Genomic DNA, 14,392 nt, shown 5'->3' with positions numbered 1-14,392 from the left:
AACCACGGTAAGGTAACGAAACGAAGACAGCAAACCTGTCTGTGCTTTTATTTGACTTTTAATGCATGCTGAGCATTTTAACGGGTAATTGCGCTCCCGGAATACAGCAACAGTTACCGGTAGGCATGCTAATACGTCACATTGTGTTCCACGTTTAGGAAATAGCTACATCAGTTCAGTTCAACTGATGTAAACATGGCCGTTCCCACTGACATTGTGGTGCATGTGGACCTGGCCTTGGTCTTTATTTAGTCTGGCCCATCACAAGATCTCCGTCCTTATGACTAGAAGCCATGCTGCTCTATTGTGAAATTCCATCAAAGGAGCCACTGTGAACAAAACTGGTAAACTGAACCAGGAATTTGCCAAGATCTTATTGGATTGTTCTCAGATGTTTGTGTGGTTGAGGGAAACGCTGTGTTTAAAATTGGCACGCCGCCTCGTGCGTCTGCTAGTTTGATTCCAGAACCTGTTAACATGGCCTCATGTTCACTTGTATGTCTGTTGGTGCTGGTTTTGCAACCATGTTTAGTGTCGCTCTCTTTCAGGAGCCCGTGTGACACTGGTGAAGAAGACGATCCGCTTTGGGTCTTGGGTCTTGGGTCTTGGACTTGACCGATTCTCATCACCAGGATGGGAGGACTGCTGTCTGTACAAGAGGAGCTGGAGCAAACGCTGGAGGAGCTGTCTGCAGTTGGTGGTAGGAAACCTCTAATTAACTGCGGTAAATAAGTTATTTAATTAACTAGGTTAACATCATGGCAGGGCGACACGGCGGTCTAGTGGTTAGCGCGCAGACCTCACAGCTAGGAGACCAGGGTTCAATTCCACCCTCGGCCATCTCTGTGTGGAGTTTGCATGTTCTCCCCGGGTTTTCTCCGGGTACTCCGGTTTCCTCCCACATTTCAAAAACATGCTAGGCTAATTGGCCACTCCAAATTGTATGAATGTGAGTGTGAATGGTTGTTTGTCTATATGTGCCCTGTGACTGGCGACCAGTCCAGGGTGTACCCCGCCTCTTGCCCGAAGACAGCTGGGATAGGCTCCAGCACCCCTGCAACCCTCGTGAGGAAAAAGCGGTAGAAAATGAATGAATGAACATCATGGCAAGCCATGCCTGGCTGTTATGTCGGTAGAGGCAACTTTATTCCTACCTTAACAGCAGTGCTCAGTGTGTATCTTCAACTCGCCAACATCTCTCTGTTTGTCCTTGGAACAACACACATTAGAGACAATTTCAGTTACTTTGGCGCTGCTAATGAATACATTATGGTAAATGTACACAAAAATATATGAATTCCTGTATTATGCTCTTTTGTGGATAAACACATTTTTTTAGGCAAGTATATTGAAGCACATTATAGACACTAAATCCCTAACCCTAACCCTAATCCCTAAATTAAGAATTTTCAAGCGTAAAAGTAGCTAAATTAACTACAATACAAAAAAATAAGGCATTCAAAGACATTGCGATGATATGCAGTATTCCACACTGGTCATCTTCAGTGAGACACACAATCACCAGACCTGTGGAACAACAGGCTTATATTGCAAGTGTGGATTATATCACAATAGACAAAATAACATAAAATATTTATAGCAACACACACAAGCATGAACCTTAATTATGTCTGAAATTACTTGTTTTCTACTGTCAGGTATATCCACTATATTGGGTGGAAAGGTGACTAAGTCCGAAAAGATCTAATAATGTCAAAAATCGTATTTTTTTTCTACGCTTTAAATAAAGAAAAAATCAAATAAGGAAATTTTTCTTTTCTTTAAATTCACAAGATAATATTCATAAAAATATGAACAAAAAAACGCATATTTCTCACCTTTTTAATAGAAAGCTCCAGCTTAATTTTCCGTCGTGCCCAGAAGGGCGTGCTGTAAATAAATGTAAGTAGATGAAGGGGGGGGTTATGTCCGAGGCCACCCTCCTCCACCTCCCTCTTCCTCTGATAAAGCAGCACAGACATCAAGTAAAATAAACATACACAACAGCAAGCAGCAGCGCTAGTGGGGATAGTGTTAGTATGACAGTTGCAGGGGACCATGTCTCTGGTGGAGGTGATTCAAGAGCTCCAAACTCTGTTGGGTCAACTCCTTCACACTTGGTCTTTTGGCCCGCTTAACCCTGACACGTTCTGGCGAGGCCACCATCCCATTTCAGGTTAGTGTTGTACCACCTAGAGTATGTGTAGCGTCCAGTCGCAGACCTTGTTCCGTATGCTGTGGTCGTGTTTCTTTAAATGCGGACGCGGTCGCTTGACCTTAGTCACTGATTAGCTGGCTAATTGCTAACAAACGTTATACATACGCAGACGTGTGGCTCAGCTGACATGCTACCAAAGGTTGAGCAACACAAACAAAGAAGTCTAAAAGCAGAAGAAGCTCAGCAGAATAGCAATACAAGCCATTGTTTGTCCTCATCATGTCGCCCTGTCTTTGCTACGGAGGAGCAGCAGACAATGACGATACGAAATACTCGCAGATTGACAACTCGGGTAAGCAATGTTTTTGTTGGACGCTGCCTGTCTTCCACGGCAGTCACACGCCCGATCCATATTTACGTAAGACAACAGAGCATTCTGCCGAGAGCACGAAACCAAACAGGTCAGAGAAGCTATCTTGTTTTGTGGACATTTGCTGTTTGATCATTTCTAAGCAAACACTGTGATCCCTCCGGGCCACCAATGTGTGTTTTGAAGGCACAGACAGCTGAGTCGGTATGTCAGTAGTAACGACGACCTTTGTGCGGCTGGGATAATGTTAAGACTTTCTGGACTCTGGTCCCTTAAAGTTGATTTCTTTGCTTGAAGTGTTATGCAGGACCAAACAAATCCATGAGGACTTCTGACGGCATACGTGATTGTGGAATCAAGACTGCGTTTTTTTGGGGAGTTTGGTGTTATTTATGTCTTCTCTGCCAGTCTTGGTACCAGTTTGCGGAGCGACATGCAGAGGCGGGACAGGCGGAGGGGGCGTGATCACACAAGTTGACAGGTGCACGTGTGTGTGTGCACACAAGGGAGACGGACAAATACACATGAGCGGAATACGGGAGGCAGGAGCTAGTCCTTTCGTTACCCGTGGCGGTATAGATGGAACGGGAGGAAGAGGAGGCGTGGGAAATGATGAGTAGGAAGAAGTCGGGAGGTGAGAGGTTTGTCTGCATCTCAGTGGCACAGATGGAGAGCTACTACACATACGCCCAGTGCTGCCAACAGCTGCTTTGTAAGTGTGTGTGTCCTATTTCACCTACCTATTATTGCCTTCATACATCTGCATGGATGTAAACACAACGTGACCATCAAGTGCTCGATCTGAAGCTCGTGCTTCCGTAACTATTTGCAACCGTATGAACCTGCTTTTGTAACACACGCTAGTCAAAACTAAATTAAAGCCACAGTCCACTGCATAATGACAATAATGGGATCGCCAACGTGACATTGGTGACGCATCCTATTTTATAGCATGGCTATAAAGAAGTACTACATCCTGGTTTATTCAAGGTGGCTCCAAAAAGTGTGTTGGATCTGTGTGCTTGCATGTCAACTGTTCCTAACCATTCAACCTGATTGTGAGTTTATTTTTGGACCCGAATGTCCGTCACCGTTCCTTTGATCCATTTCTTTTGGTCTTTATATTTAGAGTCGTCTGTGTATTTTTAGCAAGAGAGCTCCTAGGATATGTTTTGCCACCTCGGCAGGGCTACATCAAACCGATTTTACCTTCCATTTAGTATGATGGTTTTGTTATGAATTGAACACAGTTCATAAAGGAACAGCTTCTGGGTTTAAACACTACATTGAGCACGTTGAGCCTTGCTACATTGTGCCTATTGTGGATAAAACTATCCATGTCCCCATGTAACCTGGGATATTTAGTATAAATATATATTTCATTCATTCATTCATTTTCTACCGCTTTTCCTCACGAGGGTCGTGGGGGGTGCTAGAGCCTATCCCAGCTGTCTTCGGGCAAGAGGCGGGGTTAAATATATATTTTTTATATTTAATTAAATGCTTTTTTTCCCCAAATGGTGCATTTAATACAGTTGGTTAAACAGAAAAGTCAAAAATTCATTGCTGTCCTTGTCCTCCTCCTGGAAACTAAAACCACTAAAGTCATCCTCTTCACTGTCAGAACCAAACAGCACCGCCGTTCCCTCAGCATACACGCCGCCGGTCTTGCTCCTTCTTAACAGCACGCAGCAGTCCAGCTCCCCGAAACCTGCTGGCGAATCCGACGGCAGACCAGAGCAAAAGGCGCTAGATTGATGGTCTTCAACCTGATATTTTGTGTCACTCTTTGGGAACCTAGGGCGTCTATACCGTAGTACCATTCAGACGGTACTTTGCTGCAGTGACTTTAAATTTGTTGTTTACTTTATGGGCAGCTCTGAGGAGTAAGAAAACTCGCAATCAAACAATTGCACCATCAAAATGTGTTGCTCAAGTGCTCTCAAGTTCCTTGGTAGTCCCCTGTATGCATTGTGAGCATCCCAGGTGGGCGTGTCTTTGTTTCCGGTGGGTGACTTCCTCTTTTAGTGAAAATCCCAAGATGATTATTACACTGTTCTCAATTATTTCATCTGCTTCTTGTGATGCCCCTTTTACACGGATGTAATGCAACTGTCCACCTCCCACAACCATAATGACACCGCACATACTGTATGTTTGTTGCCTTCCATGAGGCTGCTAATTAACACTCTTCGCTTCTGTTAAAGTTTATCCTAACAGGATTTATTTTCCTTCATATTGGGGACCTGTGCAGGACCTCCCCACATGTACATAAATAGGGTCCAAAATGTTGTATGCTGCGAGGAACTATTATAATGACAACTTCACATGTTGATGAATGTGAAAGCTTCATAATGTCAGCGTTTGGCTCATGTCCGCTGTGACTTGAACCGCAGCGCTGTGATTGGTCGGCTTTTCTTTAGTCTGTAATTTGCGTCCCTCCGTTTTAAAATGCCAAAACCAAAGAAACCATGGGACAAATTGAGGAGCGTTTCAGTGAACACATTTGCAAATCTGAGCAGTTTCAGTCTATGAATATGATATAAAACCTGTAGGGGTGGTTTCGGAGCAATTAAAGTGACTGATATTCCGGCTCCAACAATGATCTGGTTGTCGTTTCAGCTGCCCTTGTTCACTACGACTACTACGCCGGAAGCTAAATAGCTAGTGAACCTTCAGGAAAACACTACCCCCTAGCGTTTTGGCAGAGAATTGCAACTAACACGGTCAGCCCCTACTGAAGAGCTATAACAGGATCTACGCTGGAGCACAAAGTAGTAGTTTGCTGTTAAGTTAGCATAAATGCAAACACAAGCCAGCTCTATTCCATGCAGGTCATAAGAAGCAAGAGGATAAAGGATATCGAGTATCATCACTCTTTATTCTGTCATCTTCTTCTGGTCTGAGGCACGTCCTAAGTGGTGTCTTCCTGTTTACTCTCTATTGAACCAATAGCATTTCAACCGGCAGCGGAAGGAGTCAATTGTGTGTCAAATAAATAAATAAATGATGTCTAGTCTGCACCACATCCCACACACACACACACACAGATGTCTCATTTACATCCCATGGACGCACGTGTTCCCATTTACACACTAGGAATTTATTTCAGCGTCAAGTTCCTTACCTTTCCAAGGGGTTTATTTTTTAACACTTAGAGCTCCATCCATCCTTTTCTATGCCGCTTATCCTCAGGAAGTGTATGTAGCTATGAAAGTAAATATATTACAGTAATCCCTCCCCACTTCATGCTTCCAAGTTTGCAGCGTCACTCTTTATCACAGCTTTTCCGAAATATAATAATAATAAATCATGCTGTTTTGTGGTTGAATGCTGCTTATTATTAGTCCAAAAACTTTGTATTGACCCTTTTTATTGAGTTGTTGTGTCAGATAGAGCAGCTACACACAATAACCAGCATAGAAAGCTTTCTCGGTCTTCTAGAATCTGCGCCTATTCCAGCTGTATTTCTTTGGATTTGTGCTTCCCGCCAAAACAATCTGTTTTCATTTATTCCACCAAGTGATAAATAATGAGCGTCATATTTTAGCTGTATGTGGCAGACAAGATTAAGCTTGTGTACTGATTCAACCTAATCATTTTGTGTCAACTCTAGCTGCTATTAAGCTAGGGAGTGAAGTGTGCTACCTGTTTCACACGGCTATTATAACGGCAACACGGCAACCACACCTTGTGGCTTTTCTTCCTGCAAAAGGAAGTGAATCAGTTACATAATGGAAATGAGCATAATAGGTTTTGTTTTAGTGATTTGATATCCTCAGGGTGACTTTGTGTGTGTGTGTGTGTGTGCACATGCATGTGTACATAGAGTACGTGTGACAAAAGCAGATCTAAATATATAGATGTTAACAACTTCTGTGTAGCCCATTAGGGATGCTCTTTGTGCAGAAACACTGAAATGTGAAACTAGGGGCGGACCTTTTGTGGCTCCGCCTGCCCGGGGGGGTTACTTTCTGTGGAAGTGTGTGTGTGTGTGTTCATGCGGGTGTGTGTGTGCGCCAAGCCACTGTTCAGTGACAGCAGCTTGGGTCCTCCTCAGCTGTGATGGAATGGATTGCCGGTGCCTAAACTTCCATGGGGATGTTCTCTAACAGCATGTATCCGAAGGGGGGCCAGACGGCTACCAGCAATGATGGCTGTGAACCGAGTGTCTCAACTGTGCTTTGATATCACCAGGCTGTGGTTGCAACTGAAGGTGTTGACAGGTAGAGTAACTTCTCAGTTGTTGTTTTGCAGGATGTTACTTGTATTTTTTATATATTATTAAATTAGATGTTGTGTATTATAATATATTTGTATTCTTGTGCATGCAGGATGTGAATAGCTATGAAGGTGCACAATGTTTTGCAGACTTCTGATTCCTTGGCACCACTTCACATGCGCAAAATCTTGCTTGAATTGAGTTGAATCTGCAAAAAGAGGTCATGTTGTTCCATTGGAAATCATCATCTTGAATCAGCTGATCACCGCGCAGAATGTTCCTGGCGAAAGCACGAGGATGTGCAGAGCGGCGTATGATTGTACGACCATCATGTTATGAAGGCGCACTGCCCATTTTGCCGTGGTCATTGATTTCTGTTGCCCCAAGACACTTCCTGTGTTGAAAGCATCACTGTCCATCAGTGTTACTTAATGCAAACCATGCATTTTGTCCTGGGAGTAAAGCGCATACATATGTGTGTGTGTGTGTTTGGACTGTGTCCCATTTAATACTTACTGTTGTCTTCTGGTAGTAACACTGGGGAATACACCTTTTATAAAGAGAGAAAGTCACCATTTTCTCCACTTCACTCTATGTGCGCGTGCATGTGTGTGTTTTCTCTGCATGCAGGTATCCCAGCAGACACGCGGTGGCTGCGACCGTATCAAAACCCTTGCACGCTTTGCGACTTGCCTAGTCAAGATTAGAAGCTGCCTAGCTCTCATAATGCAATCTGCCATGTGAGCTGTGTGCATGCACAAAGCAGGCAACAACTTTGAATCATTTCAATGTAACGCACCTTTTATTTGGTCCCTGTTCTGAAAACAGCCCCTGCATTCACGTAACAAGAGAACACAATGAGTCCACTGTTTTGAAATATGACAAAGCAATAAATGCATCTCTGCATTTCAAAAGACCACTTCAGTCTTGCTGGTGCACATATCTGACGTTCACACTCGGGTGCTGAACTATCAGGGGGCAGCAGCTCACCTTCCCACAGGCGACTGATGACCCACTAAACTTTAGCATCCAGTGAGGTGTCGTGCAGGCCAGAATCATAGCCCTCCGGCATGGTGTCAAATGCACATGCAAGGCAATACAATGGAACCTTGGTTAGTGGCGTCATTCATTTGTTCCAGAGGGTCCGACTCTAACCGAAACATACTCTAACCGAGTCAATTTTTCCTCATAAGTTCCTCAGTCCTGTTTGTCACTGTTGTTGTTATGGGAATTGTTGTTGCTGCTGTTTTTGTCTCTCTCTCTACTGTCACCCACCCCCTGCCCCCCCGAACCCCAACCCCACCCAGGTTTCTCTTCTTCTTTTCTGTGTTTCTTCTTGCTCCGGTCCGGTCGCTCCAAATGCGCATAACAAAAACATCAAATCACAGCAAATAAAATTTCATGGTACAGGGAAGTTGTAGCCAACACCTTTCCAGACATAGAGCAAATCTGTATGTAAGGGCATTTAGATGGCTGGACGGGACAAAAAAAAAAAATTCCTCATAAGAAATAATGCAAATCCAGTGAAGCAATTCCAGAAAGCTGAAACACCTTTTTATAGTTTTACATTCAGAAAGCATTTCAAAATCCAGCTAAATACTGTACAATATACTGAGGAATGAAAGGGACATATGAACATTGTACATTATTTTTGAGTTCTCTGAAGACGTGATTCACTTGTCGTCTTTCTCACCTTCTTGATGGAAGTGCCGGCACTAGCAACTTTCGTGATCAAAAGAAAATAGACATGTGGCATAACTGTGTTAGCTAGCAAAGAACTACAGTGTCATCCGCTGATGACATCACAGACATGTTTGGTATTTTGATTGCGTGAAGAACGAGTTTGCGAAGAGCCAGAGCGGTTAAAGAAAGGCTGCTATTTTATGCACTTATTTTGGCTGTTGTCGTTTATTTTAAGCCAAAGAAGGATAACACTACTAATGTAAGTGCATACCTTGCACTTGCATGAAAGGCCATGAAAGTAGAATGGGCTAGTTAAGCATTAAGCCTATTTTTCTTCTGCCATAATGGTTTGACAAGCAGTACTTTTCCCGCATCAGACCAGCGCATCCAACAAATTATACAAACAGAATACACGCACATTACAGACCACTGTCCTGCATGACCCAGTTGTTGTTGAGCATGGTGTGAGTGTGCATGTGTGTGTGTGTGTGTGTTCGTGACAGATGGAGTTTTGGTAAAGCCTCACCGTAATGCCAGATAATAGAGCTCGGCTTCCCTTACAGGGGTCAACACACACACACAGCTGCCGAGTGGAAGGCAAAGCTTCGCAGCTCAACATGCATACACGTGCGACTGTCCATTTCCTCTGTTGGAATTTGATGAGTGGACCCCTGCTGGGTGTGTGTGTGTGTGTGTACAAATCCCCTGCTTTTAAATGCATTTTGTATGTACTGTGTTGTATGCGCGTGCACTGTGGCCCATGCGCTCTCACTTCCGGGGACTTTGACCAGACGGACTCCAAATTGCAGCCATTAACCACTGGCTGCTTTATTTAAACTGGCCTTGCGTGTGTGTTTAGCTGAAATAAAAGCTTGTGTGTGTGTGGTTTGACGCCAAAAGTATTAGCTGGGCCTTCATTACTTGACACAACAAATGGTTTTTGAATTGCCAAAACTTGGAGGCATTTTTGGCATTATAAGGGAAACGCATTGTGAGTATCGGCAGTCATGTAAAGACCTTCATGCTCTTGGTTTCTTCTTGGTTTCCCTTCTTCCTCCTTGTTGTCACTTTCTCAGCTGTTTTTCCTCACTGTCCCCCAAATGGACACATATATAGTATGTGTAACTGTTGACATATGGAAGGAAATGTGTCAGGGACTGAGAAACTGAGAAATTGATATTGAAATTCGTATGTTGGGATGCATGTTGGGATGCATGTTGGGATGCATGTTGGGATGTGTCTTATTTGTTGCTGTTAAGCCTGTGAAAAAACATGAATGAAATGAGGAAGAGATCTGCTGGTAGGGGGGAAGGGTGCGGAGTAAGGCGGAGGGACATTCTTTTCTCGGCCCCCCATAATCACTATTTGTGTGTGCCCCACTTCCACTGTGAATGTGTGTGTGTGTGTGTGAGGGTTCACTCGTAGCAGCCATAGTTTGATTTCTTTCATTGGACTGGATACAAAGCAGGCAGTTTAAGAGTTCAGTAGCAGTGAAGAAAGCAAGACGCCTGCATGTCTGATGCCCTTGTGCGCACTGAACGTTGTGTCTATGGTAAAGTTTATTTCGTCAGTGGACTGATAAGTAAGTAGAATGGGACCTTGGTTAGCGTCATTCATGCATTGACTCAAACCGAAACGTACTCTAACCAAATACATTTTTCCCAGAAGACATAATGCAAATTCAATGTATACATTCCGGACACCCAAATATATTAACACAAACCACAGAATGACAAGCAAAGGTTTACATCATTTTTACCTTGATGAAAGATTGATTGTTGACAAAGATGAAGAAAGCAAAGTTGAGGGGGCATCATGAGCTTGAGGCGCCTTTGCACAGGGGCGTCAAACGGCAGTTGTCTATGTCGAGATGTTGCACAGAGGAAGAATCCCTCATGAATGACTTTTGCAGCAGGAGAACACTGCAGTTCACAATGCTTGCCTGACAAATTGCTTCCATCGGAATAACCTCACTCTTCGGGAGCATCCTGCGTGTTCCCCTGATCTAAATCCAATTGAGAACATTTGGGCATGTATGGCAAAGTGGAGTTTCAGACAGTGGATTCACCCCCTGGACCAACATCCCTCTAGCTGTCAGGAAACACTGGCATCAAGCATGCCCACATTTTTGTGGTGAACAAGAATGGCACAGCTAAATTCTAAAATTCTAGTTTCAGGGTGTGTTTTTTTTTTTAGCTATGATTTTAAACTTTTGGTCAGCTGATTTATAGCCTAATAGCAATAAATTGCTTGCTGATTTTTTTGTCTCACTCCAATTTCTTTTTTGCGTGTTGGAGCTCTACTTAGAACCTCCTTAACACCTAAACAGTGCAACATATAAATATGTAGCGATGGTCACCAAGGCGCTAACCTAAAATCCCGGGCTGTCATCCAGCGCGGTTCTTTAAGGCGTAAGGGAGTGAGGTTTACCAATGTACCAACGAGGTTCACCAATGTACGAAGGTTACTGTTGCCGGTCTGAATCTTGCGCCAGACACATGAAACCGCAACTGCAGACGACACACACAAAGCGTATTAGTAATGCTTATTTGCTGCAAAGTCCTTCTTTCCCAGCTTCTCACCCTCTATGCTGTAGTAGTGACTAATTATAGCGGAGCGTTGTTTTCGGTCAAATTAGAGGCTTCTCGGCTTTGCTGGAATGCTTGTGGTTTGTTTGAAGTCTGCCAAGGGGACCTGCGGCTGTGCCACGTATCCATCTTACCATATTGTAAATTCCATACCTTTTCCTACCTTTCCTTCTTGTGGTGGCTTTTTCACTACTATAATTTATTACCAAAAAAAGAACTGGCGACAGCAGTAGCTCGGCGTTTGGGGATTTGGCCTGGGCACCAGGAAGTTGTAGGTTTGAGTTGCACGACGCGGTTAGAAATAGGTGCATCACAGGAGTCTAGTTGTGTCCTTTAAGGGACATAATTAGCATGTGAAATATCCGCCAAATTGTTGCTGAACCCAAAAGCAGTGCACTCTCGCCTGGAAAGGTGCATTAATGTCGGATACCGACCACAGTGCTCACAGTCTGGAACATGGTAGTCCCGCACATAAACATGTAATGACCGCATTTCCACTATCGATGTTGTGTCAAGATTGTCTGCAGTTAGTAGTAAACGTGGCGCCCTCACATCCAGCTTCTGAGCTCAACAGCACCAGCAGTGCTTCTGACAAAGTGTGTATGACAATGAGGACTGAAAAATGCGCATAATTGGTCTCCTTTAACAAAAAACAGCAAAAGTGGGGGGGAAACGACAATATCCCTCCATATCAAGCCTGGGTTCTGTCCCAGGGGGGTTTTCCTCGACTTCGTCGCCAAATGTTTGCTCATTTGGCATACTGTTGGTTTTCTTGTAGGCTAATGTAATAGCCAAACACGATGCCGAAAAAACGTGAGAAATGTGACAAAAGAAAGGAATGCCAAACAAGGGGGGCAAAATACAGGAAATTAGGGAAAGTTGGCAAGACGGACACAAAGGTAGACAAAAAAAAAGGTAGAAAAATGACAACAACACACCATCACAATGTGACAGACGAATGCATGCCAAGCGATGTTATGAATTTCATCTGAAATCCAGCTACCCAATCAGGGAATTAAGTATATTTTTCTTCCTAGATGAAATCCTACAGACACGAGATGTTCCTCTGTGTGCGGCACAAATTGGCTCTGAGCTCCAGAAGCAGTTTGCCACCCTGCCAGGTTGGTTTTGCCGTCCTGCTCTCATTTACACTCATTTTGCACCTTTTGTACACAATTTATTGTTTGATATTTTGATTGCATGAAGTTGACACACGTTGATTCATGCACATAATGCCAGAGAACCACACAGCCAAGGACAAGGAAAAACTTGCATTCAGAACCACACACACACACTTGGGATGGGTTGCCGTGACGATAACGGCTGCCTGGTGACGCCGTGTGAATAATTCACCACTGCGATGATCTGCTTTGCAATTTGAACCAGCAGTGAAAGAGGAATCCTCTCGTGTGTGCTCGTGTATGCCCCCTTTTGATTTTGTCAGCACTTCAGTCACACATTGGTCTCTTGTTGTACCCCAAACATTTAGCTGAAGTCAACTTCCCATTGATATGACATGGCATTACATTAGCTTCACACTGCATGTCCGATGTGATTGGAAAAACGTTCTCCCCCCATTCTGTGTGCAAGTTTTTGAAACCCTTGTTGAGAATAAATACGTAAACTGGAGGCTAAATAGTGAGCTGACTAGAAAGCCGTGGCTGTCTCCTATCCCTGCAGTGATCCCATGGCCTGCGCATTTTTTTCAATGTGTAAAGGGGACTATAGGGGTGTTATTCATGTCTACAGGGCTCTAGTCATGGTTAAAAAACATACTGAGAAAGTCATAAAAACTCTTTATATATTTATTAAAATGTACTCCTACTTTGAGGAAATTCACTTATCGCGGTCGGGTCTGGAACGAATTAAGCATGATGAACAAAGGCCAACTGTACTTTTTTTTTTAAAAAAGAATGAGCAGGGGACGCTCAACCGATGTTTGCGGTTTTAGGGCGTGAAAACATTGCTTTTTCTTCAGGGGAGCATGGCAGAAATGTCGCCGTCCCTCATTCAGAGCAGTTAATTGGCTCCAGACCCGACCGTGACAAGTGAATTTCTGCAAAGTAGGGTTTCCTCTTTAAAAATTTTTATATTTTTGTCATTAGAGCATGTAAAACACTGAAAACCTGTTTGGGACCTTCAAAATATATAACATTGTTAGAGCCCTCTAGGCATGAAATAGCACCCCTATAGTCACCTTTACACACGTATTACCTACAGTGAAGAAAATAAGTATTTGAACACCCTGCTATTTTGCTATTTCTCCCACTTAGAAATCATGGAGGGGTCTGAAATTTTCATCGTAGGTGCATGTCCACTGTGAGAGAGATAAACTAAAAAGAAAAATCCAGAAATCACAATGCATGATTTTTTAACAATTTATTTGTGTGATACAGCTGCAAATAAGTATTTGAACACCTGTGTATCATCTAGAATTCTGACCCTGAAAGACCTGTTAGTCTGCCCATTAGAAGTCCACCTGCACTCCATGTATCATCCTGAATCAGATGCACCTGTTTGAGGTCGTTAGCTGCATAAAGACACCTGTCCACCCCATACAATCAGTAAGACTTTAACTTGTAACATGGCGAAGACCAAAGAGCTGTCCAAAGACACCAGAGACAAAATTGTACACCTCCACAAGGCTGGAAAGGGCTACGGAGCAATTACCAAGCAGCTTGGTGAAAAAAGGTCCACTGTTGGAGCTATCATTAGAAAATGGAAGAAGCTAAACATGACGGTCAATCTCAATCGGAGTGGAGCCCCATGCAAGATATCACCTCGTGGGGTCTCAATGATTCTAAGAAAGATGAGGAATCAGCCCAGAACTACACGACAGGACTTGGTCAATGACCTGAAAAGAGCTGGGACCACCGTTTCCAAGGTTACTGTAGGTAATACACTAAGACGTCATGATGTGAAATCATGCATGGCACGAAAGGTTCCCCTGCTTAAACCAGCACATGTCAAGGCCCGTCTTAAGTTTGCATATGACCATTTGGATGATACAGAGGAGTCATGGGAGAAAGTTTTATGGTCAGATGAGACCAAAATAGAACTTTTTGGTCATAATTCCAATAAGCGTGTTTGGAGGAAGAAGAATGAAGAGTACAATCCGAAGAACACCATCCCTACTGTGAAGCATGGGGGTGGTAGCATCATGCTTTGGGGGTGTTTTTCTGCACATGGGACAGGACGAGTGCACTGCATTAAAGAGAGGATGACTGGGGCCGTGTATTGTGAGATTTTGGGGAACAACCTCCTTCCCTCTGTCAGAGCATTGAAGATGGGTCGTGGCTGGGTCTTCCAACACGACAACGACCCGAAGCACACAGCCAGGAAAACCAAGGAGTGGCTCCGTAAGAAGCATA

At 43.7% G+C, this 14,392-nt stretch overlaps 1 protein-coding gene across 5 annotated transcripts in view; it reads left to right on the top strand.

Annotated features, from left to right (window-relative positions):
* The first annotated feature begins 384 nt into the window (after positions 1–384).
* Positions 385–14,392, top strand: part of mcf2la (mcf.2 cell line derived transforming sequence-like a) — a 32,366-nt gene continuing 18,358 nt past the window's right edge. Inside the window, exons 1-2 of one of the 5 annotated variants that reach the window (XM_078796791.1) lie at positions 385–700; positions 12,059–12,142. In XM_078796791.1, coding sequence (XP_078652917.1) covers positions 634–700; positions 12,059–12,142 — 151 coding nt within the window. In that variant the 5' untranslated portion in view covers positions 385–633. Of the gene's footprint in view, positions 701–2,285; positions 2,511–2,564; positions 3,241–6,512; positions 6,755–12,058; positions 12,143–14,392 lie in introns of those variants that run through there. The other 4 variants (XM_058050806.2, XM_058050804.2, XM_078796792.1 and 1 more) reach the window with 4 other exon arrangements.

This window comes from Doryrhamphus excisus, linkage group LG15 (assembly GCF_037039965.1).
Source record: "Doryrhamphus excisus strain RoL-2023G ecotype Guam linkage group LG15, RoL_Dexc_Guam_v1.1, whole genome shotgun sequence".
NCBI classification, from domain to species: Eukaryota; Metazoa; Chordata; class Actinopteri; order Syngnathiformes; family Syngnathidae; genus Doryrhamphus; species Doryrhamphus excisus.
This window is presented reverse-complemented; position numbering and strand designations above follow the sequence as displayed.